The 27555-nt window shown below is 39.2% G+C and overlaps 1 protein-coding gene across 2 annotated transcripts in view; it reads left to right on the forward strand.

The window, feature by feature from the left end:
- TMEM163 (transmembrane protein 163) overlaps positions 1-27555 on the forward strand; it is a 95373-nt gene that overhangs the window by 60927 nt on the left and 6891 nt on the right. For both annotated transcript variants that reach the window (XM_032189645.1, XM_032189646.1), the window contains one exon: positions 14954-15050. In XM_032189645.1, coding sequence (XP_032045536.1) covers positions 14954-15050 — 97 coding nt within the window. The remainder of the gene's footprint in view (positions 1-14953; positions 15051-27555) is intronic.

Raw genomic sequence — 27555 nt, forward strand, 5'->3', positions numbered from 1 at the left:
GGGCATCCACAGAGATTCCTGTCAACATTTAATTAACATATTTTTGAAATCTCCTTCTGCTGAGCTTTTTCAAGTGAACACTGTAAAGTAGTTTATAGAGAAAATAAATCCCAATACAAAAGAAGAATCAACATACCCCTATGGCTAAGCCAGCAAAGTGAACAAGCAAAGTGGCAAACATATTTTCCTGCTTTTTATGCTCATTTTTAATTGCTTTCATAGAATCCCTCTGCTTTACATAAAGCTAAATTAAGTCAATGAATTACTTGCCATGCCCTCTAGTTGAAGACAGCTAAGGTTACATGATGAGATCAGAACGGAGTGAAAGAATATTGCCATATGCTGGGAATATTAATCACTGCTTAGGCAGTCTGGTTATTGCTCAGTTTCTAGATTTGACAAGAGAATCATCATTGCATGGCCAAGCAAAGAGATGGCTGGATCTCTTAAGGCAGTTCCTACTGGGTCAGATTTTTAGGGGAAGCACATTTCTAATTTCCTGTTGTGTGTAATCAGCCTCTTGCCTGAAACCCCAAATGCAATTATTTTTTCCTCTACACTGAGAAAATGTTGCATGGCTCCTCCTGGCTGCTTTCTTAACTTGTAAATAATTTGTGAATCACGTGCGCTATAACTACACCTGTTCTTTCACAGTCCGTGTTTTCTCTGTGCCAGTGCCTCAGTGGGAAAGTCTGCTTTAAGCCCCCCGGACGGTTTGGTCATAATTCCTGCAGGTGCTGCTGTCATGCTGTGCGTTATTCGTGTTTCTGTGTGCCTAGCCATGCTTTGCCTTAGTGGAGAAGCTACATGCCTGTGCAAAACTCAGCTTTTCGGTAAACACATTATTACTGTTTACCAGAGAAAGGTGTGCCACAGTGTGTGCAGTTTAGTTCTTTATCTATAGGTCTTTTATTCATTTAAATATTATATTTATGTGTATCCTAATGTACCTGAAAATAATCTGTATTCTTAAGTTCTTTACCAGGAGTCAAATGAAATTGCCAATAGATTACATGTTGCAAATGTATAAAAATTCATGTTATATAATCTTGACAGCTGAAGATTGATCCAGAACCTGCTGAAATCAGTGGGAAGCCTTTCCTGGAAGGGCAAAGTTGGATCCAATCCTGTTAGACTTTGTGGAGAGAGGGCATCAACGTAGAATGAAAAACGAAACACCAGAAAAAGATACAGGGAATACAGCCTGACTCATGATATGTGATGAATTAAATGCTTACAATAAAATCCTAGGATAGAAAAGAACTGCGTAATCTTGCTAAGATGCAGCCATATGGAAGTGAGATGCAGCATTTTGTGAGCTGGTACGGGAAGGAGCAGTAGAAAAAGCACTTGCTGTGCCAAGTGCTGTTAAGCTGAACTGATGCATTTCCATTTGACTTCAGGGGGCTGTAGTTTTGTAACTACCAAGAAAATTTGTCCTGCTGATTCATTTTTGCTAGTGTGTTTGATTCTTCTTTTCTGGGGCAAGAGGAGAACTTTCTTGGTGTACATGTGACTGAAGTTATACAACATACATCTTTGCTGATTCTCTTGGTAGTTCAGCTAGAGTAATCTCAAATATAACTCACCTTTGGGATTCACCCCACTTGAAAACTCCTTGCAATAGATGGCCTGAGGAGCTGAGGCTCACAGGCCTTTCAAGTATTTATTGATGGAGAATTTTTCATGAGAAGGTATATCTGGTTAGGTTCAAGTTCCAGCTTTAATTATGATGAAATATTTATGCTTTATTTTTAGATATACCAAGTGGCTTTGAAAATAGAGTGAATATTCACAAGGATCAGGTATAAGCCCCTGTAAGATTGTAAGGTGTATGAGATGCTGCTTGAGTCTATCTAGCCGGCTCATTAATAGCATCTAGGAGTGGGGTGGACGTTTGGTATGCTTGTGACTGGTACTTTTGGGATAGTTTCTCACTATCTTTCTGTTTTGGCAATCAAATACAAGAGGGCAAAATCTTGCAATCAATTTGCTTTCCAGTGGGCCATAACCAGTGTACAAATACTCTGGTGTATTCTGCCCTCCAGTTAATCTTTAGCAACACAATCGTTTCTTGGGTTGCTGAAGCAAACCTAAATTTTGTTGAAGGGAGAAATTCGTTGAAATTGATGTGGTAGCAGTGGTTTTTCATGTACATAAACTCAGTAAATAGCAGTAGATGCCATTTCTTAATAGAAGACCGAGCCATTAGGGACCTGGGAAATGTCTCATGCGAGGCTGAAATAGTAACTAGCTGAACAGCCAAAGGGCAGCTCTTTGATCGGGGAAACTCAGGGATGAAGGATTGGACTGGAGTGATGGAACTGGGGCTGAGGAGGAGACAGTGAGAACCACCACTAAACAAGGAGACTGAGAAGCAGAATAACAAAGTTTGGGCACACAGCCTCGTGAAAAATCAGTAAAAGACGGAGCTTTTTATGTGTAGGTAGTTGGAAAAGGCTCAAAACTGTGAACAAAGGAAACATCTCCTGTTTGATTCCCGTCTGTTCAGGGAAACAGGACTTTGCTCTCCCTAAATTAATGCTGTTGGCAGCCTACTTGGGTCAAGCAGAAATGCTACTTTTTAGGTTATAAAGCAACAAACCTGCTAGATTACAGAGCTACAATTGCATTTCTCTGCAGTGCAGGGGCTGAGTATCTGCTTATGTCCTCAGGGTCCATTTTGGGGGGGCTATTTTTTATTTTATTTTATTTTAATTTATTTTATTTTTGGGCTTGTGTGTTCGGTATTGCAGAAACTAACTGTGCAGCGTATTTAACATGGTGATTTGTGACAGTTGCAGCTGGTGTTTATTATATATTATTTTGTTGATGGTGCCAGCTTAAATTCTGTGTTTCCCAAGAAGCAGTCTGTCAACATCTTTCTTAACCCAGTGCCAGAGTAAATAAGAAACCTTACTGTTAATGAGCATGCTGGATAAAGCCGAGAGCAAAATGCTCACATTTCTTTCACAGTTTTTTTGATTGTGTATGTCAGAGTGTATGTGTGCTAGTCCCACCTTCATTACTGTAATAAGAAAATGAAGTTGTACCATGGGCAAATAATTGCTAATGAACTCATAGTGCTCTGTGTTGCCATGACATGATACGTAATGAATGCAGATGTGTCTTTTATTCTGATGTTGGTGAAACTGTCATCCAAAGCATAGGCTGGAGAATTAAAATAACAGGAATTAGATGGAGGCTGCTGCGTGTCAGACAAGGCTGCAGATATCTGTCACACCTCCACTGCTGCTGAGAAAGCTTTGCGCTGGGTGCAAATAGGCGTTCCTGTCTGCAATGGAGCAGTGTATTAGTCTGGAGTGCTTGTTCTCTGTGGCTAAGATGACACGTGGAAGAGTAGGTGGCTTAAATTATCTCCCTTCCTGTACCTGTTTTGCATATCTTTTCTTACTTTACGCTAGGTTTAAAAACAATGGATCAGGAACTGGGAAGGTCTTGCAGTCTTTCCAGCCTTGCTATTAGATGTTGTCTAAAAGCTTCGCCATGTGTCAGTAACTTAACTTTCATCTCTGTACATTATATCTCAGCTGTGGCAGCCAGATTTGAAACTGTCAGAGTGCTGGACTCATTGTCCAAGTGAAAAATGCCTGCCCTGAGGATTTGATTCTTAATAGGTTCTTAAATTATGGGGAGAATTAACCTGGGTTCTCACCTATTTTTACATTTTTTTCCAGAGAAGTGCATCTGTAAGAAATGCAAGAATGTCTGACTTAGTTGGAGCTACCTGTAGTAGTGCAGCTCCAGGTGCACTCATTATGTCTTATGTCATGGCAACACAGAGCAGCACGAGTTCATTAGGAATTATTTGCCCACTATGCGATTTAATTTTCTTATTACAGTAATAAAGGTAAGAATAGTCTGACACACTCAATCAAAAAATATCTCTAAGCAAGATATTTGACTGTTCCTGAGGGATGAAGTAAATAGGAAACCTGACTCATAATGGACATGCTAGATGCAACAATTAGAAAACCTCTCACATTTGTCCTTCACTACCCTACCCCTATGTTTAAGTAAGCTCACTGGTGAAGATGTACACCTGATTTCTCATCTGTGTGTGTTACACAACATATATGCACAGGCATGTATGTCAGAGAACTTCTCTAGAAATATGCTGTGTGGATATCCGTACACCTCGATTATCCACTGCGTATGGGTGTGTAATGAAGGGAAGGAGGAAGGAAGGGAGGGAGGAAGGGAAGAAAAGGAAGGAAAGAAGGAAAGAAACAAGGATGCAGGAAGGAAAAAAGGATGTTCTGACCCTTTCCTACGACTTTATGCACTAGATGTAAAATTTAGGGCTATGTGACAGTATGACAGGTAGATGGGGCAGGGCAGCAACTGGGCATGTAAATGCTGCAAATACTGCCAGGGACCAGTGGATGTTTTTTTCTAGGAGAAAGATACAGCTTTGAACAGTTGTTTTTTTTTTTGTTTTTTTTTTTTTTTTTTAATAGTCATACATCTTCTTAGGCATGTGACCTTTGAAGAAGCCTAGTCAAGTGATCAGAAACCCTTAACAGTTGCTTAGTTACCTTCTCTCTGGAATTTAGAGTTAAATAAACAGCAATAATAAAACCATCTGTAAATGTCCGTGTAGTAAGTAGACATCCACCCTGAAAATACCTGAAGGAAGAGTCTTGCTGTAACGTTCCCTTTGTCGGCATCACATTTTTGGAAGCTGGGGATGTCAGGCATGAAGTTGTATCGAGTGTGTGTGTGTTACATTTGGGCATGCAGTATGGGCATCATCATGTAACCTCCTTTTGCCCTCAGAGCTTAAAAGAGTTAGAAACTGCCCCTAATGGGAGGAAACGACTGTGGTACTGCCAGGTGAGGTCTGCCTCGGCTTTCTTTTCCTTTGATTCACAAGAAGAGAGCATGCTGATCTGCGGTGTCACAGGGTATGTTCTCTCATGACACAAAATAAGCAAACAAAACAAAAAACTGAACTTTTTCAGTATTTGTACATTATTTAAATTGTCACGTGCAGATTGACTCCACTGTACTGGCTAGCCCTACTAAATGAGTGCTGTCAACGTAGGTAGTGTTGAATGAAAATAATCCTCTCAATGCAGACCCAACAGTATCAGCCACATCTGAAAGAACTGCAGATAATTTTGTCTATGCTGTACGTAAGAAAGAGATGCACAGATGGCAGAATCCACACCTGCCCACAGTTAAGGGCAAACCTCTGTGGCTGGAGGAAAAACTCTTTTGTGATGAGTGGAAGGAATAGCTAAGTGATCTGGAAAAACATCAAATGCACGGAGATTGCCTGCCATCTGCAAAGAGCTCAGAATTGAACTGCAGATCTCGTGCAGTCCTCAGCTCCTGTGAGTTGGTCCTCCTGTGGCACGTGTGTGTCTCTGCTACCTGGAGGAGCACAGAGCAGAGTTTGTAAAATAAGTGTTTGAATATTTACTTTATAAGAGGAGAATTATTATTATTTTTTTAATCACTGAAAATTTGTAAACCATTTTTCTTCTGAAATACTTAGTCTGCAAATGCTGCATCCAGGTACAGTGCTGGATACAAGTTTCAGAGGTCCTGCATTAGACTGATTTGCAAGGCTGCATCCGTTCTTCATAAATCTATTATCCCCTATTCAGGCAAAAAGTGAAGCAATCATAAACTTTGCTCTTATCCAGGCAGAAATGCATGTATGCATACATTTAGGCACACACACACACAAAATTCTCACACATAGAATTTATATTAAATACGAAATAGCAAATGTATATATTTATACATTCTAAAATCTGTTTCAAAAAGTGTGGCATCTGTAGACTTGGCAATGATTTTACTAGAGCTAGATCCAAAATCTATTTAGTTTATGAAAGCCTCTCCTTTTACTTCACTAGTAGTTGATTAGGTGGTATTTGTGGTTATTGCCTAGTATGCACACACATACGTACTATGTAAAATATAATGTTCTGTGCTGCAATTTGATAATCCCCCTAAAAATGAGTATTACAGAAATTCTCAGAAGGCTTTAATTTCCTGCTTCAGTGGAAGGACAGGATCTTCGCTCACCTGCTATGTGGCTACCGAGACCAGGAGCTCTTCATGAGTTCTGATGGAGGTTGAAAGGCAGGCATGCCCTAAGTGCAATTGTACAGTCCATACAGACCAGAAACTACAAAGCTGGTCCTAAGAGTTTTCAAAATCTCTGAGTTGCAGAGAAGTCTTTTAACCTAAAAGCAGATATTTAAGATATCATTTAAGATACAAGCAGATATTGGCAGATATATAATACCTAGAGAATCAAATTATTTGTGGAAATGATGTCTCATTTCAGCTGCATGATTTTAAAGGATGTTAATACCCTGTTCTGCAGCAACTAGTTGCCTTTGCGAGGGTAATAGAAAGTTCTAGAAGACATTTTCTACATGAAATGGATCCCTAGCGTGGCTAACCTGGGTGTCAGATATAAACAGCATCTTCCTGCATGTTGTGGAAGGAGAGGTTAGGCCATGTGATAACACTGTATATGTTTTAATATAATAAGTGAGGAAAGTACTTTCAATGATAGTTTGGAATATGACTTGAAGCCCCTTTGGGTTGTAATTTGGTGATCTTTTTATTTTTATTTTTATTTTTATTTTTATTTTTATTTTTATTTTATTTTTTTTTGTGGTGAGGAAAAGGAGTAGGTGTAATGCTGCTGATCTGGATTCTGGCAGTTGGAGGTGGATTGGGACATGTGCAGTGAACATCGAGCTTACTTTGTTCCTATGCATTTTGAAGCGACTCTCTTCACCCAGCAACAGGCAGGTGTAAAGACAGAACAGCTGTGATTATGTACAGCTTGGTGTCCAAGCCTTCATCAGTAACTAAACCTGATAACAAATAAGCCACACCACAAACATAAACAACCAGTACAACTGTCTGACTGGGTACAAAGAAGCTTAATATCTAGCAGCAGAGTATGATGAAGAAGCAGGAACCTCCCTTGTCTCCCCTGATGTCTGTAAACCAAAATGAGCACTTTTAGCACCTTCTCTCTAAAATGTCCTCTGACTTCTTCCATTACCTGTTCTTTGTCCACCACCTTTTCTGACTTTGGCTTCTCTACTCTGCTGTACACTGTTCCCACCAGCCAGAAGCCACTGGTCTGCCCCCACAGAATAGCTTGTTGGTGACCAAGGGATTGGGTTTGTTCCTCTGAGTTCTCCCCTTGGAATATCAACATTCAGTTTTGCCTACCCTTACATCTTCGTCTGGCTGTGACTGGAACTACATACTTGGCTACTGTCATCAGACTATAAGAGCTGCCGTAATACAAATATTAAATGAAAGTAGCCTCGCTCTGTTGAAGCAGGCAGACTGCCTCTCATCTAGAGGTGTGGTGCAGGCTATTGCCAGCTCCAAGTTACTGCCTTGCAGTGTTGTGCCATATGACTTCCCCTGAATAATTGCATACATGATGCTCATGCTGTCACCCACTAATATTAAAGTCCTTTCAAATCGCATGGAAACAGGAATTAGCACATTTCTGGTCTTTATTAAATTAATTAGTTTTATCATTTTAATTTTGTTTCTTGCTTAAACTCTAGAGGATTCATTAGTGGGTTTATTCAGAGATTAAATCACATATCCATCACAAAACTGATTTGTGCAGCTTTGCTGAAAAGTCTCATATTACTCATGGGTTTAGAAATCATATTGCACTTATTGGCCTGCAGCATCACATTTTAATGGTAACTTATAATTCCTTGCAAAGTTTCATGCTACCTCTTCATTCCAGCAGTGAAAACAGCCTGTAGAGACTGTAACATTGCCTTTTCTGTGGTCTATTAGTGCTAGAAGACCTTGAAAGAACCTTCAGAGATAAATATTTTGTGGGTAAAGGTCCATGGGATCATAGGATAATTCAGGTTGGAAGGGCCCTTTGAAGATCTGTAGCCCAACCCCTGCTCAAAGCAGTCAGCTCTGTGAGCAGAACAGGTTACCCAGAGCTTTATCCAGAAGGCTCTTGAAAACTTCCAAGGATGGAGGCTGCACAGTCTCTATGGGCAATCATTTCTCAGGGTGGAAAGTCCATTTCTTGTAGAGAAATACATCATGGTAAGGTTCTTAGCAACCTAAAAGTCCAGAATTAAACTAAATTACAGTTAGCCATCTCTAGCTGCAGGCTAAGGAAAGTTTGGGGCCTAATTCAGCCACATGTTTTCACTAAGGAACACCTGGGGCTTTTATGTATTAGTACCACAAGCTGAGACCAAAAGGTGCAGGTACGTAAACTATTGATACAGCTTGGTGAAACTCGGTATTACCCGGGAAGAGAAAAGTGAGGAGGGAGAGCAATAAAATCGAACTTGTGGATATTGGAGGAAGCACACTCATTTGGGAAAAAGGTAAATTGAATGAGTGAATGAAATATGGATAAACTGAACACATATTATACAGTGTAAAGTAATCCAGGCTATGAGAGTTAAGGAGGGTCCAGGAATGATTGAACACAACTGACCAAAACCACTTTGGGATTGCTTTGTGGTGAAACTGGGAATCTGCACTAGCACCTAATGCAATGAAATGAGCTACCGCTATATGCACCTCTGTTGTCGGAGAGATTCACTCCACTAGAAGTTGTGTTGTAATGGGAAAGTTTAACTTCCAGATTTAGCCTAGTAAAAATGTCACGGGGATGTGCAGATGTGGGTTAGAGCTGAGCCAGTCTGAAATCATAGAGTCTTTTACTGCAGGTGTTGATTTGTGATTCCTGGTCCTCACAAACTACACCTTTGAAATCCTCAGCCAAAAATAATACCTGCAGATAGTTTGTTTTCTGCTCAAGATATTACTGTAGCTGTATTACCAGTAGAACTGAAAGCTTTTAAAAACCTGAATACATCTTTGCACTGAAGTCCTGTTTCACTCTGATTCAGTATGCAGTGCCAGAGAACCAAAATAGCAAGATATTTAGTGACAGATATAATTGCTAAATGAGGAGGGAGGCCAGGTTTTTAATATTGCATTTTAGATGTATCAAGTTAGCAGAACTGGGAAGTAATTAGACTGCTACTGGCAATCTTGTATTATCCCGCATGGTGTCATCACATTGCAGGGACTATTTTAATGAATTTGAAGTGTGCTGGTAAAATTGGTTCCAGGATGTAACAGACAAACTACCAGGTACATGAGAATCTTTTTCCTCTCTACTGCCCCAAAACAACAGTAGCTGTGAGCTGCTAAGAGAACGCTAGTGCATATTTGCAGGTTGTGTTCACATGCATCCTTCATTTTTTTCTGAATCCTTAATTCTGCTGCACCCTCTCTGCTGCATATTAGAGCAGATTGACTTGAGAGGAGTAATTACCAAGAGCTTCATTAAGGACCCTTGCTGGTACTGTGTCACTGTATTCCATTTGCCAGAAAGATAGAAGGATGATAATTAAGAAGCAAAGCACCTTCCAGTGGGTATTTTATAGCAGTGAATTGATATGAGGAAACCTCTGCTGTCACTCATCCTTGTGTAGCTTAGTAAAGATCCCTTCTGAGGTAATACATAGCAGAGATTGTTTCTGGGGGTGTATTCATAATTTTTCAATTATATTTATCTATTTATTTATTTTTCTTTCCAAATTGTTACAGAACATGTAGCTGAGTGTCTAAATCTGCAATCTTAATTCAGTTTGGCTGCTGCTTACACAGAAGAGCAAGTAATGGGCTGAATCTTGTAATGAGTAATCAGTGTGGCAAGAGCCATACAAGAGGTAAAATTGTTCTATTACATTGAAAAATAATCACCATTGAAATCTGAGTGAGATTGGACTTCAGTTCCAAGACTGAAATATCACAAGATTTTGCTCTTATCACTACCTGTAGAGAATCCTAACAAATGATTCCAAATGCAAGACAGAATTAAAGAGAAATCTGTGAATTAGTAGGCTATTTTGCTGTGTCTGCTAGATGCAAATGTATTGAATAGTTAGACTTTTTTTTTTTTTTCCCAAATTAAATCTGTGGCAAGAACGAAAAACAAAACAAAACAAAACAAAAAGATAACTAGATAACTTATTAATAGCAGCCTGAAAATACAGTTTGTGGAGTTGGAACCCCCTGAATCTCAGTCCTTTTCATAGCTACTTGCTTAAAAGCCGTTAACGTATGCAAAATAACAAACTGTTGATTAAGGGAAAGACTATCAGCTGCCTGCTTTGATGGATTTCCTCTTCTGCTTTCCTTTTGAGTTATGAGACTTTGTCCTCAAAATGAAGGATTTTGTCTATTTGAGCTCCACAGGGGGAATGTGCTATGGCAGATGAGGTGGCAGCAGTATGTTGTGAAATACAATTACAGTTATCCTCATAGTGATTGGTTTAAGTGGAAATATCCAGGACTGGTGTAAATCAAAATGGGTATTTATAGGGCTGTATAAATATACACGGGTTGTGTCTGAGTTGTTGTACTGCTACTGTAGTGGGTTGTAGCACTGCTTTCAGAAAAAGGTCTTTGGGAAATGGTCAGGTTGTAGTGCACCCAGAACCAAGTTTTACTTCGAGACAGGGGTTTAATTATTAAAATTCAGACATAATCAAATTTCTGAATTCCACTACGAGTAGACTAAGAATAATCAAAGCTTGAAAGCCATATAAATTCTTTTTAAAGTCCAAATAGTTTCATACTTAATGCTCAAGGCAGTGGTATGACTTATTTAACAGTTTCATCTGTGACAAAGTTAGATTGAAAAGCTGACAAAATTTATGAGTTCATCTTTTAATATAATGAATTATACTTTATATTGTCTTCTGGCTTCTTGTATAGAAATACGGCATCAAAAATGCATCAAGAAATATCTTCTGCAGATCACCATATGTTACCAATTCCTACAGCAGACTAAAGGAGACCTTATGGTTTCACTGTTAAAATTGTAGTATTAAATTCTTTCTACTTAGGATGCAAATTTAATTACTCTTACCTTCCCTGTGCTGTTGCACTAAGAAAAAACCTTTGGATGTTTGAGCTGTAGTTGTCCTAAAAGTTGGTTATTGCTTGCATATCAGAGAGGTGCCCTCACCTTGTCCTTTCTGAATTAGTCTCTGGTTCTTTATATTCAGCACTCCAAACAATTCCAGAAAGCTCATTGTTTCTGGAAATCCAATCATCATTTTCCATTAGGTTTTAAAACGTTTTGACTAAATTCTTTCTGCTCCTCTTTCTGTTTAGAAGCCATTAAAGTAATACATTACACGGAAATGAAGGAAATTTCAGATTCATGCATTCTTCATTAGACCTTTTCTGTAGCCTGCCAAACCTGTAGTGATTGATTATTTTGCATTATAGATACATCATATCTCTGATGATGTAGTAAATAGTGGGAAGATCATATTTTATCTTAGTTAGAAATGGCCGTGAATTAGTACTTAAAAAAAAATCTACTTATGTTTCTTTTTAAGTAAGAGTAGGGTATTCACGTAAATTTGAAGAACAGATTTCTTTGATAGCTAATGGTGAATTTTGCAGACAATGCACTCATTATTTTCTGTTTCTATTTAATATGGTACTTGTAATGTTTCAGATTTTTAAGATCAAGTAGGGAGATGCTTTGTCTGAGGAGTGTTTTTTGACGCTATGGTGATCCCAAGCCAGTGGTATCTGGAAAATCAGATACCAGTCAAACCTCACTTTTATCTAACTACTCTTTCATTAATTTTTACAGTCACTTCTAAGTGAACTTGTTTAGAAATGCCATTTGGCTCATCCAATTTAATTGAATGTTATTGTTACCTACAACCTTGGCACTAACACCCTTCATGTGCAGCTGGAAACATTTCATTTGGTTACAAAGCAGTTGAATAATTGTTAGCAGATGAAAGTTAGCAGGCTTCTATTAAAGTTTTTGTTGTCTAATGGCTCGAAAAGAAAGCAAGGTTGTACTAATCATTTACAATTTTTCATTATTTACTACAGTTAAAATTTCAAATTAATTTTGGAGGTTTCTTATTCTGCATTTTTATTTGTGTTTTGCATAGTTTGCAGTCTAGATAGAAATTATTTTTCTGGCTAATGAGATTGAAAGAAGCTACGTCAGTAGGCTCAGTAGTAATGCGGTGTTTTGCTCTAGTGGTTTTGCAGATGAATTGATACACTCAAGAGGACAAGAAACATGTATTTTAGCACTTAAAGTACTATGCCATTGCTCATGAATTTTGCATGGCTGTGGATTCCAAAAGCCAGAATGTAAAGGAGATGCTAGGCTTGCTAAATATGATGTCTGAATGCTGATTCAAGCCTCAGACTGCATTTCTCTCTGCTATTAATACTCATGTCACTGTTATTAATGTATTTCTTTTTTCTTTCTTCTTTTAGCTATTTCTGGCTAAGTAGGTATATGGGATTTCTTTTGACACAGTAAAACCGATCTGGAGAATAAGATAAGCAGCTCAAGATTGCTGAAGTCATGGTTTGTCTGCTGGCAATAGCAAAGACGCAAAATGTTTGCTGTTAGGCTTGTGGTGGGAGAGTTTACAGAGATCAGGGTAAGCACAAACAGTCCAACAGGAGTGAGAACCAAGTCAGGCAATGGCCAGGGCAAGTGCTGATTCCCTGGACACATTAAACTTGTGCCAGCTAGTCTGCTGTTTGCTTGCCTGTCTTCCTCAGAGGATGTGTACAGGGAATAGGAGATGTGCCAAGGGAAGGTGATGATGTTTCACTGTCTTCTCTTGCCCATTCCCTTGGCGTTAAACAATATTGGCACAAAGAAGTTTAATCCATTCTTTCCAGCTGATGATTCTGTGGTTGTGTTGGTTTAAGCCTGCTGGGAATGACAGAAAAGTTTTTCTTTCCGTGTTGCTTTCAGATGAAACGTCAGCAATTCTTGCATGAAGTGTATGTATCTTATTTCTGCCTGTCACTGGCTCAGCAAGTGAAGGATTTAATTAATAAACTTTTTAGGTTACAACAGTGCTAAATATTACAGAAGTAGTAAAAGGCGGTACTGGAAATTTTTGAGTTGGACAAAACTAGGTCAAGAGGCTCTGGACAGATGTCTGCAGTGATCCATTTGGACAGGGTGAAACTGCAAATCTCTGAAGGAACCAACTGCAGAACTGGGATCTGCTTGCAAATGCACCATAGAAAACCGAAAGCCCTCTGATTTTTTATTTTGCTCATTCTTTTTGGGAAATGAACTTTCCTCCCAGCCTTTTGACTATTTAATGATCACTGCAGGATTTCAGGGAATCCATTCTGCAAGTTTCTTTCTCTGCCACAGGTTGTGGGCCAAATTTTTGTTTTCCTGTTGGAATCTAGGGGTAGGACTCCAGGGTAACAGGGCTGTCTCTAAACTTTTCTTCAGGCTTTTTATAGCACATCAAGTTGGACAAGACTGAGGGCTGTGCTGCAGTTTATTGCAAAGACTATAAGGAGCTGAGCATCTCCTAAAATAGATGGAGCAGAGCTGTGCCTACCTGAGACAGTACCTTGCTGAGCATACTACCCCGGTGCTGGGAAGGATGCTGGCCTCTGTTATCTGTGCTCCTCTGTGTGAGGGCAGCCTCTTTACTGAGATCTCACCCACAGGATTACGTGGATTGTCCACGGTGTGTTTCTGTGTTCCTTGTGTTAGGGAATTAAATGACCAGCTCCTACAGCTCCTCGCCCGCGCCACTGCTGCAGCTGCATCTTCTGTCGTAGTCACAGCAGTACCAGTCCAACTGCAGTCCCCAGATTGAGCTTGATGTGAACATTGCTTGTGCTGCCAACCACCAGATGGCCTGATGTCTGAATTGGTAAAAATAGTAGCATGCTACTGGAATAATTATAGCACCCGTAGACCGAGCTAACAGATAGGTACCAAGCAATGAATACCACAGAAAGGAAATAGAAATTCTGGGGGAAAAAAATGTACATGTAGAAATCAATTCTTAAATATTTAATGCTTCAAACAGTAAAAATGCTCTTACTGTGTATCTGTTTATGGTATTTTGCTATTTTCTAATAGAATTGTATATGAAGAGCTACTTGTGGAGTTATGGATATATCAATACTGTAGTAGACTGGCTGTTATTGTTTGTGTAGAGAAAATCAAAGCCTTAAATCCTGTAGTATTTCTAAGCAAGAGGAACTCCATCTCAAAGTGGTATTAGTCTATGTTTGAACAAAACAAAGAATTTTCTTTTTGACTGGGAACTTCTGGGTCTGCATTACCTGCTTTATAAGTCCTTTATTGTGCCTGTGTCCCATCCAAAACAATTATTCTGTTACTTTGTTGTCTCTTTGATGGCCTAGTTGTGTGCTTTTTCTAAAATCAGATTGTGGGGCAGGATCAAAAAGTCTAATTCCACACAGCACCTAATTTGGTGAGGCTCTGTTCCTTTCTTCTGACATTTAGTACTGAGAGACCCCTGGACAGCCTGTGAAGCAATCCCAGTGACTTAACCTGCTGGATTTTTTTAATACTTGTGTTTAATTAAATAATTTATTTATGGAGATCTGGGGAGGAAACAGAGGTTTCACATTCTGTTGCACTACTTTTACCAATCATCTTACCTAGTTTGGTAAAGAGGATGAAGTTCCCTTGCTTATTTCTAATGCCATACAAAACAACAACAAAAAAAACGAATGGAGAAGCAGACCTAACAGACCTCTAGAGGACTGCGTGGTAAGTCATCAGGAGCAGAAGAGGCATGTTTTTCTGCCTCACTCATACTCTGAAACATCATCTGGTCTACCCTGTCTTCTCACATACAATCCAAGTTTGAAGAACTGGGAAGGATCCAGATGCCTCTTTTTTTGAGAAATGCTTTTTTTTTTTTTTTTTTTTTTTTTTTTCCCTCTTCTTTGATCCAAGTCTATATCTTTAACTACATAAGATTTTTTATCATTAAAATTTAGTTGTGTGTTACCCACCAGCAGAAGGAGAGTTGAAAACTCCAAATATATTCTTCGCAAATTTTTAACCATTTTTTTTTCTCCACAGAGCTTGTGTTATCTTGGGTGTCATATTCCTCCTATCATCTATATGTATTGTGATCAAAGCCATCCACGATCTAGCGAAGAAGGTGCTTCCAGAAGTGGTAAGGTGATTCATGTTCTTTAAAATGTTCTCTTTACACTGCCAGTGAAACTGAGAAAGGCCAACGTCTCCTTTTATCAAGCCTTGTTGAACTTGGTGAAGCTGTGGCAGCTGCAGATCCTGCCTGGCTGCACGTACAGGTCCTGGTCTTCAAGCAGTATTTTTTTCTTATGTGATGGAGTCTGGACTTTATAGGTTTTTACAGGCTTGACTCCATCTTCTCTCCTTCATATTTACCTTTACAGGCCAAATCTTTTGCAGCATAATCACTTAAAACTTTTATACAGGTTTTTATACAGGAATAGAAGTTCACTTAAAATGAGGCAGTCTCTCGGGGCTTAAAGAAAGTGGTAGAATTTTAAGAGGAGAATCTTTCCATAGTTTAGTACTCCAATAGCTTCAGTATTTTATTTTTAATGTGGAAAAATGTATTTTGGGATTCTATTTTTTTGTTTTCCAGCTCTTGCCTCCAATTCCAGAGCCATGTACAAGTAGCAAGAATGAAACAGGTGAGGGGAGCATGCTGGGTGAAAGAGCTGGCTTTTCAACTGGTTCACCATGGAGCATCACAAAGGGCTTTTCTCCTGCTCTGTGCTTTCTTTTGGTTATGAAAGCCAGCCCCTACCTGGCCGACAGAGCAGCTCTCTGCAGCAGCCTTTTTCTCAGTTCTGCTCTGTCTTGTCCTGCTTGCTTCCTTCCAGTAGTGGTTACTAACTTTCCTGAGCTCTACTCATCCAAATCACTAGAGGAGCCATTTGGCAACAGTTCCACTCCCAGAAGACTCTCTCTAATATGCCCAAACAAAATTAGGCTTTGGTTCAGGTATTGCATATGCAACCTGACCTGGACCTTTTGCATTCAGCCTTCATGAAGTTTGGGCTATATACATACTAAATTTGGTCTGTAGACAGTCTTTCGGCTTCTCGCCAGCAAGTCCCATTATTCACACAGCGCTGGAGGGAAGCCTCAACTCTTTGCTTTTGACCAGGAGATGGAGGCAGAGCTGGAAAAAGAGACAAAATGGAATTTGAACCTGTTACCTGCTACATCTGCTAGCACTGCAGATGAATTCTGGGTACTGTATGCCCTTGGAAACTTCTAAGTAGAAGCTGGGCAACTACAGAAAGTTATTTTCAGTAGTTTAGTGAAGTTTGGGCAACCACGAGTAGCATAGCAAAAGCCCATGAATTAATGCATTACTGAATTGCAGCCAGGTGCATTGTTTGGCTACAGATGACTCCTGTTTTCTTTGCATTTCACTTCCCCTCTTTTCCACTCTTCATAATTTACTGCCTCCTCAGCTCTGCCAGCATAACAGCACATGTAGTTGCTCCCCAGCCTGGTTCTGTCAAAATGATCTAGGTTAGCTCAAATGCTTTTGTTAGTCAGTTCTCCAATTCAACCAAAGCATTTCGACAGAACTGGGTTAGGGAGCAAGCATGGATGCCATTGTGCCAGTAAGGCTGAAGGAGATCTTGGTAAGGGTGAGGTAAGACCCTACATTGAAGGCCAGTTGAAGATGGACAACCTCTTAACTTGGCTCGGCCCAAACAATGCATCTGGCTACAGTTTGACTCCTATTTAGTGAGAAAATTCAATATAAATACATACTATTGACTGTGCAAAGCAGAAATAAGAAGGGAGGCCTTGATTGAAAATAAAAGACCCGTTTGGTGACTTGATGGTAGTATACATCAGATTAATTTAGAAGGCTCAGTCTAACTCATTGTGCCCTAGTAATTTCAGCAGTAGGAACAAAAGTTTAAAAGGTATGGCATATCTCACTCTTCCATCATTACAGGTATCATCTTCAGGTGAGGGTTCTGTTTCTTACACAGGAAGAAATGTCTCTTATTTGCACCATTAAAGTTACATATGAATTTCAGACGTGGTACTTCCTCACATTTTAACTTTTAATTTTTGAAATTTATTTACAGCAGGAATAAAACATGAAACCTACAGACAGGTGACCTCAGAGAGCAAATCCCACTGTGTTTCAAGTGTCCTATAGGCATAATTTGTACACATCCCTTATGTCACAGACTATTTTGGATTCAGACTTTGGTGGCCTAAAAACTGTGTTGAGTAGGCACGAGTTAGGGTGGATACTGCTTACATTTGACCTGGTATCAGAATAAGTGGACAATATTGTTCCTGTGACATCCGACTGACTGCTCTCACTCATGCATGTGCTCCAGTAACATCAGTGGTTTGAAAGATGTGTCTGGCAGGGCACACACATGCACGCACAAAGGGATTTTCATACCTTGCGGTTCTCCCTGGAAAGTAGGTTAAAACAAGGGATGAAAAAAGATGATACTTCTGTTGAGTGTCTCCTAAATGACATAGCAAGGGTTCTCTTTTCAAAGTCTGCCAGTACATCTCACTGTGAAACTGGTGCAGGTAAGGGTTGCATGACAGGTGAAAGATCTCTGTATAAACCAGGAATAACAATGAAAAAAGGGGGGACTGAGAGAACAGCGTTGTAGTGAAGGTACTGCTGCAAGTAATGGCCAGTGAGGTATTAAACTTAAGTGTTGCTACATTAAAACTACTTGGGCAGAAGGATGTTGTTTAATAAAACTTTTTCATTTGCTCTAGCTGTGCCTGAATCTGATCCTGATTTTGTCCCTTAGCATTATGCAGTGCTCTCTGTCTCAGTGGAAGTAGTCATTCCTCCCAGTTGTTTAGGTCTTTGCTGATCACGGGAGTTCTCAGTTCATGCACAGCTGCCTAGGCAATATCATTAGCTTCTTAGAAGGGCAGAAATCTGCTCAAATGAAATAAGTAGTGGAAGAAGTTTCTTTGTCTACTTTTATCTAGGCTGATATCTTCTACTTCTTGAACTACCAGTGAATTAACCGCTAATAAAACCAATTTCTGTAACATCATATAACCTAGACACATATGGAAAAAGAACATTTTCTGTTATGGCATTTTGTTTAGTAATGAACTAACCTGTTCTGCATCAAATAATGACATGAACTATTTCATGGTGGTGATTTCTGTATCATTGGGATTTCGTATTAGCATGCTACTCTGATGCCAGGGATGTTATCCTAGTGGCATGAGCAAGAATAGAACATCAAGACGAAGAAAAGATCAGTGTAACTCCACTGGTGTCCCAAACTGATATAAAAGTAGCATGAAAAACTCCTTACCAGGTTAAGAAGATGTAGGTTACAGTGTAAGTGTTCACATCTGAGTCATAATTGCATGATGCTTTTGTACAATATGTCTGAATTTGCCTTTCCTGAAGCAAAGGTCATGGAAGGTGTGGGTACTTTTCAGAGCATCGTGTGAAATTTTAGATGTGTGACTTCAGTCTGAGGGGATAATGTGGTTAAACTCAGCTGGAAAATGACTTGGTGTTCCAATGGTGAACACAAAACTAATGAAATCAGTCTTGAAGACAGAAATGTTTTTGAATGCATTGCTCTACCATTTGTGTGGGATTCCAGATTAACAAAAATGTTAATGCAGAGCACCATGGCTGACTGCATCACAGCCAGAACAACAAAGTCTTTTTTACATCTTAATTTTTGGGAAACTTCAGTGACTTTGTCAAAGTTACAAATTCCGAGCAGTTATAACTTCTGAGTTCATCTTAATTTGTGCAGGTTTTGGAGAAAATAGTATATGATGTGGACAAATTTAATTTAACAAATGAAACAGATCAAGCAATCAAGTAACCTTTAGTGAATTGTAACATGCTGTGATTAAAGACCTACAAGTGCAGTTACTCACTTCTGAATCATTCTGGATCACTTATACAAAGTTAGTTGTATTTCTTGTTTGATTTAAGATACATCGGTTACTTCTCTGTCGGTTCTTAATATGCATGCAGAGAGAAAGATACTTCCTTAAAAAAGAATTTATGAGCTCTTTAGTATAGAGATTCTGTTGTCCTTGAAGTGGATGGATCTCAAACAAGTGGCTTTCATGGCAATACTGCTAGCTAGAAACGATGCAAACTTCACATGACTGAGAAATCAATTGAATGCTTTTTCGAGTGTTTGGAACACAGCTTTTATTTTATTTATGTGGACATTTGGAAGCAGGAGTCTGTGATATTTTTGTCATTTCATATGATGATTTCAGTTGCAGGTCTGCTAGTCCTCACCAGGATTCAGACAAACAAAAGGAGAATGACAGGCTTACATATTCATGGCATTTCCAGCTCAGTTTGCAGCACTGGAGCTCAAGTTTAGCTCTGGCAGGCATTTTTCACTCACCTAGCTGAGTTCTCTTTTATTCCTTGCTGAATGTAATTTCATTCAAACACACTGAATTACAACACTCCCAATGTACATTGGCCTAGAAGAGAGGCCAATTAGAGCTACTGACTTTCTGCATTTTTTAATACTGGTTCTCCCTTTCTTTTCTGCTTTTATTTATTTTACCTTTTCCTCTGTGTTAAGTAATTACAAATAATATGTAGTGTATATGCTGTCAGCACAGACAATGTTTTTTGCAGTTTTTCAAATACTTCAAAACCCTGGAAAACACAGAAATGCTCTATTTCTATTTATAGTTCCTTTGCTCAATATACCAAGGACTCTATTTGCCTTCGAAATAGCTTGTAAGGTAGAATATAAATGACTAGATAGATTAATTGGTTTAAAATCTGGTCCATTTTAATAATACATGCTTGTCTGGAATTTTGGCTGCTGGTAATGCATGTGTTTTCTATATGCAACCACAACAGTGGCCGTGCTGAGTTGGGCTGAAGGCCCTGGCTCCTGTTCCTGTTCCTGACAGCAGCAGGTGCCTGGTGGTCCTGGTTCTGGCCATCTGCATCTCAGCAAGCCACATGGTCGTGGGGATGCTAGCTTCTGATACCCTTGTTCTTCTAGGAATTTCTATTAACACTTTTTAAAGCACTTCTTAGGTTTTTAGTATTGACAACATCACATGATGCTGTAATTAGGTACTGTAGGAAGAAATATTCCCATTGTGCTTTTTTGAATTTACTACATTTTGACTTCATTTGTTGCCTCCATAATTCCTGTACTGGAAGAGGTAAATGATGGCTACAGCATTTTCCTGTTAATCATCTCCATCCCAGTCTTAAGTCTTCTCCATTGTATGCTCCACCAGTCTCTTCTGACAGCAGTAGAATCCTTTTCTGTTTAATCCTTCCTCATGTGGGAGGCATTCATTATCTTTGGTCATCACTGACTTTCTTCATGACTTATGAAGAAATTATGACTTATGAATTTCTTATGTTCATTTTACCAAATTACTACTGAGCACTGAACTGATATTTTTGCAGAACTTTCACAAATGTAGATTCCAACTCCTGCAGTTAATGGCAAGTTCAGAAATTGTCGCTGTTAGATAAATTTAGGATTTTCCCTATGCATATTACTTTATATAATAATTAAAAAGAAGCCTGCCCTGAAAAATGACATCCTGTGTCAGGAGAGTTGGCCAGTGAATTAATTTTTTCACGTACTCTGTAATTCTGTACTTGTATTAATTATATACTTTTTAATATCATGGGAATAAGTTTCTTTTGAAGTAAATGAGATATATATTAATCCTCAAGGTCTGAAATAAAATCCCTTCTGCTAGTGTTTTCAACATTTGTGACATAGAGCAGTGTTTTCTAACAACTGGTCCATAGAATTATATTGTTTACTGTGTTTTTAAATTAATTTATCCATGAATTAGGGAGTAGATGATAAAAGTGTAGATGTAGGAGAAGTACTGCAGCTAAAGGCATCCGTTTGTCCAAAGGGTCTGGAAAGCATTAAAATTGAATATATGCATTGAGAAGCATAATGGATTGTTTTTCTCTCACACCTGATTTTAGAAACAACAAAAAGTGCCTGCAGGTGAGTTTCCCTTCATACTTACTGCAAGTACTGCCCTGGCAGGGGATGGATGTACAGTTCCTCCTGTGTTTCTACAATTACTGTGACAAATACTCTGAAACTAAAAATTCTCTCTATATAGGGCAGTCACATTTTGAAAGCTGTGGAAATTACTTTTACTGAGCACCAGAGAACAGAACCAAAGAGCCATCTAGGTTGAAAGTGACCTTCAAGATCATCAGGTCTACTTGTCAACCTGACCGTCCAAGTCCCATCACTAAGCCATGTCCCTCAGTGCCACATCCATGTGTCTCTCCAGGGATGGCCACTTTACCACCTCCCTGTTCCAACGCCTGAAGAAATTTCTTCTCTGTGAAGAAATTCTTGCAGAGATGCAAGTTTGCAGAGATGCTTCATTTTCCTGTGGAACAAATCTGCGTGGGTGTCTATGTAGACGCAGTTTGTGCATGCATCAACACATATGCGCAAGTCATTTTCTTTATCAAGCTGTGACCTCCTTTCTCATTTGTCTGAAAATGTTTTTAATTAAAGCTTTCATATTTTATGAATTTAGAGATGTGAAGACATTTTACACTTGTTTTGGAACATGTTGTTTTTGAAAGAAATCATACTGTTCCTCTCCTATTTTTTTCATATAGCTAGGATGCTTAAATATTTGGTTAAGATTTCTTGAAAAATATTGGGTATAGGTGTGGTATACAGAACAGTGAGTAGAGAATATATATACAGAATAGTGGATATAGATGTGCTGTACAGAACCTGTGCAGTGCCCTCAGCTCTCACGTAAGTGTGTAACACTGGCTTTAACTTCCTGGGGGGGGGTTATACAGTGCATCTGCCCAAACACTGTGAATACAGTTCTCATGAGAGATAGCTATGTGCAAGTACGCTTGGAAGACTTCAAAAAATACAGAAAGGTCACAAAATCCTTGAAAAACTTTTTTTTCACAGCAAAGAGTGATGTGACATTACAGCTATAACTTCCACTTTTCTTTTTCTTTTTTTTTTTTTTTTTTTTCTTTATTTCTTACGTAGCTGTGAAGCTTTATTTTTGTGGGGTCTGTTTCAGCATGACATGCCAAAGTTGTTAAGTTGTTATTTCACTTACATATCCTTGACTCATAAGGAAATTTGTTTTCACTCATCAGTTCTTTTTTTTTCCTTCTCTTTTTCTTTGTTCCTAATACACATGCTGGAATTGTTAGAAGTAGGCCAGCTGCTCTTCCTTTCTGGTTTATTTGGAACTAAGCTTTTTGATAATTTTAGCAGTTCTTCATTACATCCAACTTATTAAGTTAATCAACATTTGGCATTTGGAATATAAAACCTTCATTCTGTTTACCCTTCCACTTAATTTTAAATGAATCATTCTCAGATTGTATAATTTATTTTATTTTTTCCTACAATGTTGAGTACTGAAGCTAAAATAGAATCACTTCTTAATGGCTCAGAAGTGATTTACTATTTTTTTATAGCTATCAGATTCAGAATATTACCCTTATTGTTCCTCACAGCATTTGTTCTCCAGCCAGTGTTGGCCATAATAAGGTAATTCCCAGTAGGAAAAGGAATTGCCATTCCTTTATTGATGTTTCAGAGCTATATCCATACCCAGTACCGACCTTGAGGATTTGGTGCACACGTTTCATTACAAATAAGGAGGAGTTATGTCATTTTCCATGACATTGATGACATTATGATTAGATTTCTGGGTAAATTTTAGTAATTTCTTGATGTTTTCTTAGTATTTTAGGAAATGGGTTTAAAACTCAAATTAAGCATAGTTTTCAAGCATTGTTTTGTGTTTGGATTTACTAGTGTTAACTCTTGACATCTCTCTGATAAAAACCTTTTTTCATTTGCCTCTTTACCTTCCTCATGTCAATCACCATATATTCTTGAATGAAATAAATATAATTTGTGTAAAATGGTGAGATTTAGCTTGACTGTTGCCACAAAGAATTTGCAGACAATTTCTTGTTTATTAAGAAGGCTAAAAAAGCCCAACCCAGCAACACTGAGAGTGACTCTTTTAATTTCACCTGGGGTTGTAAATCAATATCCATTTACTATTCAGTTACTGCTTGCGTTTCCCTAGATAATAGTATAACACATGTAATGTCAATGCAGTTTGGCATTTGTCCTCATTAGTATGGCAAAGGACACTTTTTTGCAAGAGTAAGCAAGCATCATGCCATATTTCTGACATTTCCTGCAGAACAAAGAAGGAAAATGTAATCAGTTTGTATACAAAAGACGTGATGCACATCTGATGTGGTGCCTCCAATGCTTTTATAAAAGAAATCCCTTGTAAGATTAGGCCGCGTGTAATTCTATCATATATTATTGATTAAAGTTGAAGAGGGAGCTTGGAGTGGCACAGTGTAACATTTTGAGTTCTAGTTTATTTGCAAATTCAATCATTTATAATAAATACATAATATATTTAACAACATCAACAGCTGAATTATAGGTCAGTAGCAATAAAGCAATGCTTGTGTTTATATGTACATGTGTCCCTATACGTACTTCTCTATACACTTCTGGTCTCTCTCACATATATATATATAATTTATTGCACATAATTTCAAATCAAAGTACTGTATATATTAATTATACATCAGAATCCTGTTTTGTTATTGTTACAGTAAGTTTGGTGTGATGGTTCATTGTTTGGCCTTAAACAATGAATTTAACCCTAAAACACACATGCTGTTACAGGTTGGTGAGAATGTTGCAGATACATGAAAAAAATGTGTAGTTGATAGCTTTTATCCTAAATTGTGGGTTACTAGCTAATTGAAGGGATTGATGAAGTCTTGTTTTCAGGTCTTGGTGCAGTGATACAAAGTGAGTGTGGAATTGCTTCGTCACAGTGCCTTGGCACTAAGGATACAAGTTTAAACATTCATAAGGATTTTGTTTTGGAGCTAATAATAGATCTTTGTGTCTCCATGCGAAGAGTCTGCTACTTGAGTCAGAGGCTGGGCTGTCGGTTTGTTTTCTGACAGTGAAAAGCAATTAAAACTCTTGTCCCTTTTGAAGCTAGCTGGTGAGGTAGGCCCTCTGGCTTCCCAGAAGCTCCCTGTAGACTGATTACATAAACTATTTATTACTTCTGAGAAAGTGTGGTAGAGATTTTGACTTTTTTAAAAAAGTGTTTGTGTTAGGAACATCTCTAAGGGCAGGAGACCAAAATCCATTTAAGTGAGGTGCTCCCTGCCAGCCGGCATGCCCAGGTGAGGTGAGGGCAGGCGGCAGCCAAGGGTACATGGAGGTGGGGACGGGGAACAGGGTGGCAGCAGGCCCTGGTGGGTGCTGAAGAGGATAGTGACCCATCCTGGACTGAGAAAGGGTCATTGTGGGGATGTGTGAGACAGCAGGGATGGGGAAAACCAGTATTTAGCAGCACAAACCCGGTGTAGTTTGGGCTAGTCACAACATCACTTCTGCCAACAGCAGCTGTAGCATTCCAGGAATACGTCCCTACCTCCTCAGCCAAGATGTCTCATTTCATTTCAAACCCTTCTTTCCTGGGCAAGACTCAGCAGAGAAGAGGTGGGACACGCTGAGAGGCTGCCTTCTGTGGGAAGGGCAGAGCGGGATGAAGAAATGGTACCAGCAGCTCCTGGCTGTGATGCTGGGGGGCTGCTGGTGGTGGCTGACGGAGGAAGGAGGCTCACCACTGGTGAGGAACGCGGGAGAGGCCTTCTTCTTCCCATGCCAATAAATACCTTTTTACTCAATGCTGTAAACTTAGGGTGAAATAAGAACATTTCTACATCCCAAAAGAAGAAATTAAAGGTGTGTAAATGAAGGACAGAAGAGAAAAAAAAATAATTGGTAGAAATAATGTGGTAATATGGTATGAAATCTGGGCAAGTTATTAGGGTCAGAACGAGTAAGACATTCTAGGAAAAGGCTAGGAACACAGATCAGCTAAAATTCAGTTATTATGCTGGGAATTGTGTTAAAATATCTCCACCTACTAAGCTAAGCACTGAAGCATCCCCTGCAGCTTTTTTTGTAGTTTTTACAGTAGATTCAGAAAGAGATCAAAGTCACAACATCATCATCAACAAATTTTCCTTAAGCCATAAGAAGACTGCTGCTTTTGGTGAGATCCTTGAAAGCAGGGATGGAAATGTTGTCATGTTTTTTAAGACCTCTGTTCTCATCTGCACTGGTGGGGACAATGCATTTGGATAAAGTGCAGGAAAGCTGCCTGCGGACTGCTATTATTCCTTTTTTAGGAGCAAAGAAAGCATCCTAGGAAAGCTCTCTTTTTTTCGGGGAAACTACCATGGTGTAAAATCTTGCATAAAAAAAAAAAAAAAAATCTTAAATTGGGAGATTGCAGCTGTTAGAGTGCTGTGTAATGAGATGGCGGCCCAGGATGAGCACCTAGCTTTATGTACACTGCTGTTTTATACATGAAGCCATCTAGCCAGATAATGTGTGCCTATTAATTGAGGTCTCATGTACAGTGTAATAGTAATGAGGGAATATGATGAAAAGAAATGGAAAAGGAAAGAGCTTTATTTACAAGGCTGAGAAGCCTTTATCATATGGAAATGATCAGAATTTAAATTTTTATCATCTGTCCCAATTTGCTGCTGCTGCTTTAATTAAAATAACACCAGGAATGTGTGCAGTGAGTCTGGCTAGATCTGCTGCGTGCTCTTGATGACCGTCAGATGCTAAGGCAAGGGCTACAGAGAGGGCACGACTGAGGGAAGATCCTGAGGGAGACGGTGCCAGATGGCCAGGCTTATTTTATTAATTTGGCTCTCCGTTATGGCTTCTCTCGTCTTCATTTCTCCAAATGATGGTTAGTTTAATGGGCAGCATTTCACAGCCCCAGTATGACGTGCTTAACTCTTCAGGCCCCACGGCGCTGCAGCAAGGGGGGTGCGCCAGCCCCAGGTCCTGTCATGCGGCGGCCCTGAGGGATCAGGTAATATGTTGAGCCCCTTTTAGCGGTCACATCCTGCAGGCTGGTGGTGTACCAGCACAGACAGATGCTCTCCTAAACCACTTCCGGCTTCTGGTCCTGTATGTAGCCTCCAAGGAGCATTTTGAGCCGATTTCTGCCCTTTTGCTGCCTCACCTGCTCGGCCTGTGTGCCGTAGGTGCCAGCCAAGCTGCTGGGCTTCACCGCGGATTTTGAGCTGATCTCTTACATCTACAAAACCTTCTTGCTAACAGCATGTAGCCTCACGCTGCTTCTTCCAGCTGGGTGCCTGGAGATCCAGCAAGCGCGGAAAAGGACTGAGGAAAGTGAATTTAGGTGATTTTTTTTCCCTTCAGTTTTGTCTCCTCGCCTTGTACTGAAGTATCGGCCGCCTCCTTGTGGCTGTTGTGTAAAACTGCGACGAAATGGAGATCATTCTTTAAATACTGCTTAGAGAGACAAAAAGAGATACAATCTTCTGAAAGTCTATTCTGCACAGTCTAAAGCAAGAAATTACTGAGGTGTTCACATTAAGAGCAGCGTTTTTTACCTTATTCTCTTTCTATGTTCAGTGTGATTGCAAAGGAGCAATGATTGATCCGGTCACTTTGGTATTAGCAATAAAATGAGCCTGTGTTTTATTATTAAACAAAAAGAACTTAGGAAAACTTTTTAGTTCCTGAAACCTTGATAAAAATCTGATTCATAAATTCACTCTATGAGTTTATTCAGAAACCTGTATCACATATAAGTTGCCTTGGCTGTCACTAAAGCTGTTAGACTGATTTTGATCACAGTATATATACTGCTATTTTTCAGGGTCAATAACTGATGAAAGGCAGTTCCTATCAGTTGGTGACCAGCTGGGTCGAGATTCTGTAGGGAAAAAAGAAAGTTCAGGTCCTTCAGACTCAAGGGGATCATGAGCAGGTTTGCTCGCCATGCTTACTATTGCAAAGAAAGTGAAAATGAACTTGCTCATCTGTAGAAAAGTTGTATTCAGCCTGATGGCATGAGAGCAGTGCTCTGACTGCTAGCTCAGGGTAAAGACTCTGTGGTCATTAGGTTGAGGGAGCGTGTCATTCTGCTTCAGGTTATTCTGAACTCTTACACCTATGCTGTACATTAAACATCAGATGAACTATTTAATAAAATGTTAGATGAGATCAAAATCCCCAAACCAACCAGAATTTGTCAAACTATCAAAATTAAATCGTTGGGTGTGGTAAATATACATTTTTGAGGAAGAAGCACAACATATAGAAGCATAAATTTGGCAGGAGCTTCTTGCAAAGCTTATCCAGCCTTTGGAAGCTTTGTTGTTGTTTCAGATCTTCTGGAAGCTTCCAGCTTTACCCGCTGGGCTGGCACCAAGCAAACATTCCCAGTCTTTCCTGACTCCAAAACTAACTGGGTATCTTCCAGTTATTTTGGTAAAATAATTTCACAAATGCCTTTTTTTTTTTTCCTACCGTTACCCAGTTGCTCTAGTTCTTTGTTCTAACCTCTTCTGTTTTGTGCTCCTTCCCTCAGTGCGTTTCGTCTTGCTGTTCAATACTGCACCAGCTCTAGAGAATGAGCTCATGGCTGACAGAATGAAGTAGACGTGGAAAATACAACTTAAAAAAATTGCTGGAAAACATACGGAATGAATTATTTTGGGGATGTGAGCACACTGCATTAGTAATCCAGTTCCCAGTGTATCTTCCTAT

Source organism: Aythya fuligula, chromosome 6 (assembly GCF_009819795.1).
Source record: "Aythya fuligula isolate bAytFul2 chromosome 6, bAytFul2.pri, whole genome shotgun sequence".
In the NCBI taxonomy this organism is placed as follows: Eukaryota; Metazoa; Chordata; class Aves; order Anseriformes; family Anatidae; genus Aythya; species Aythya fuligula.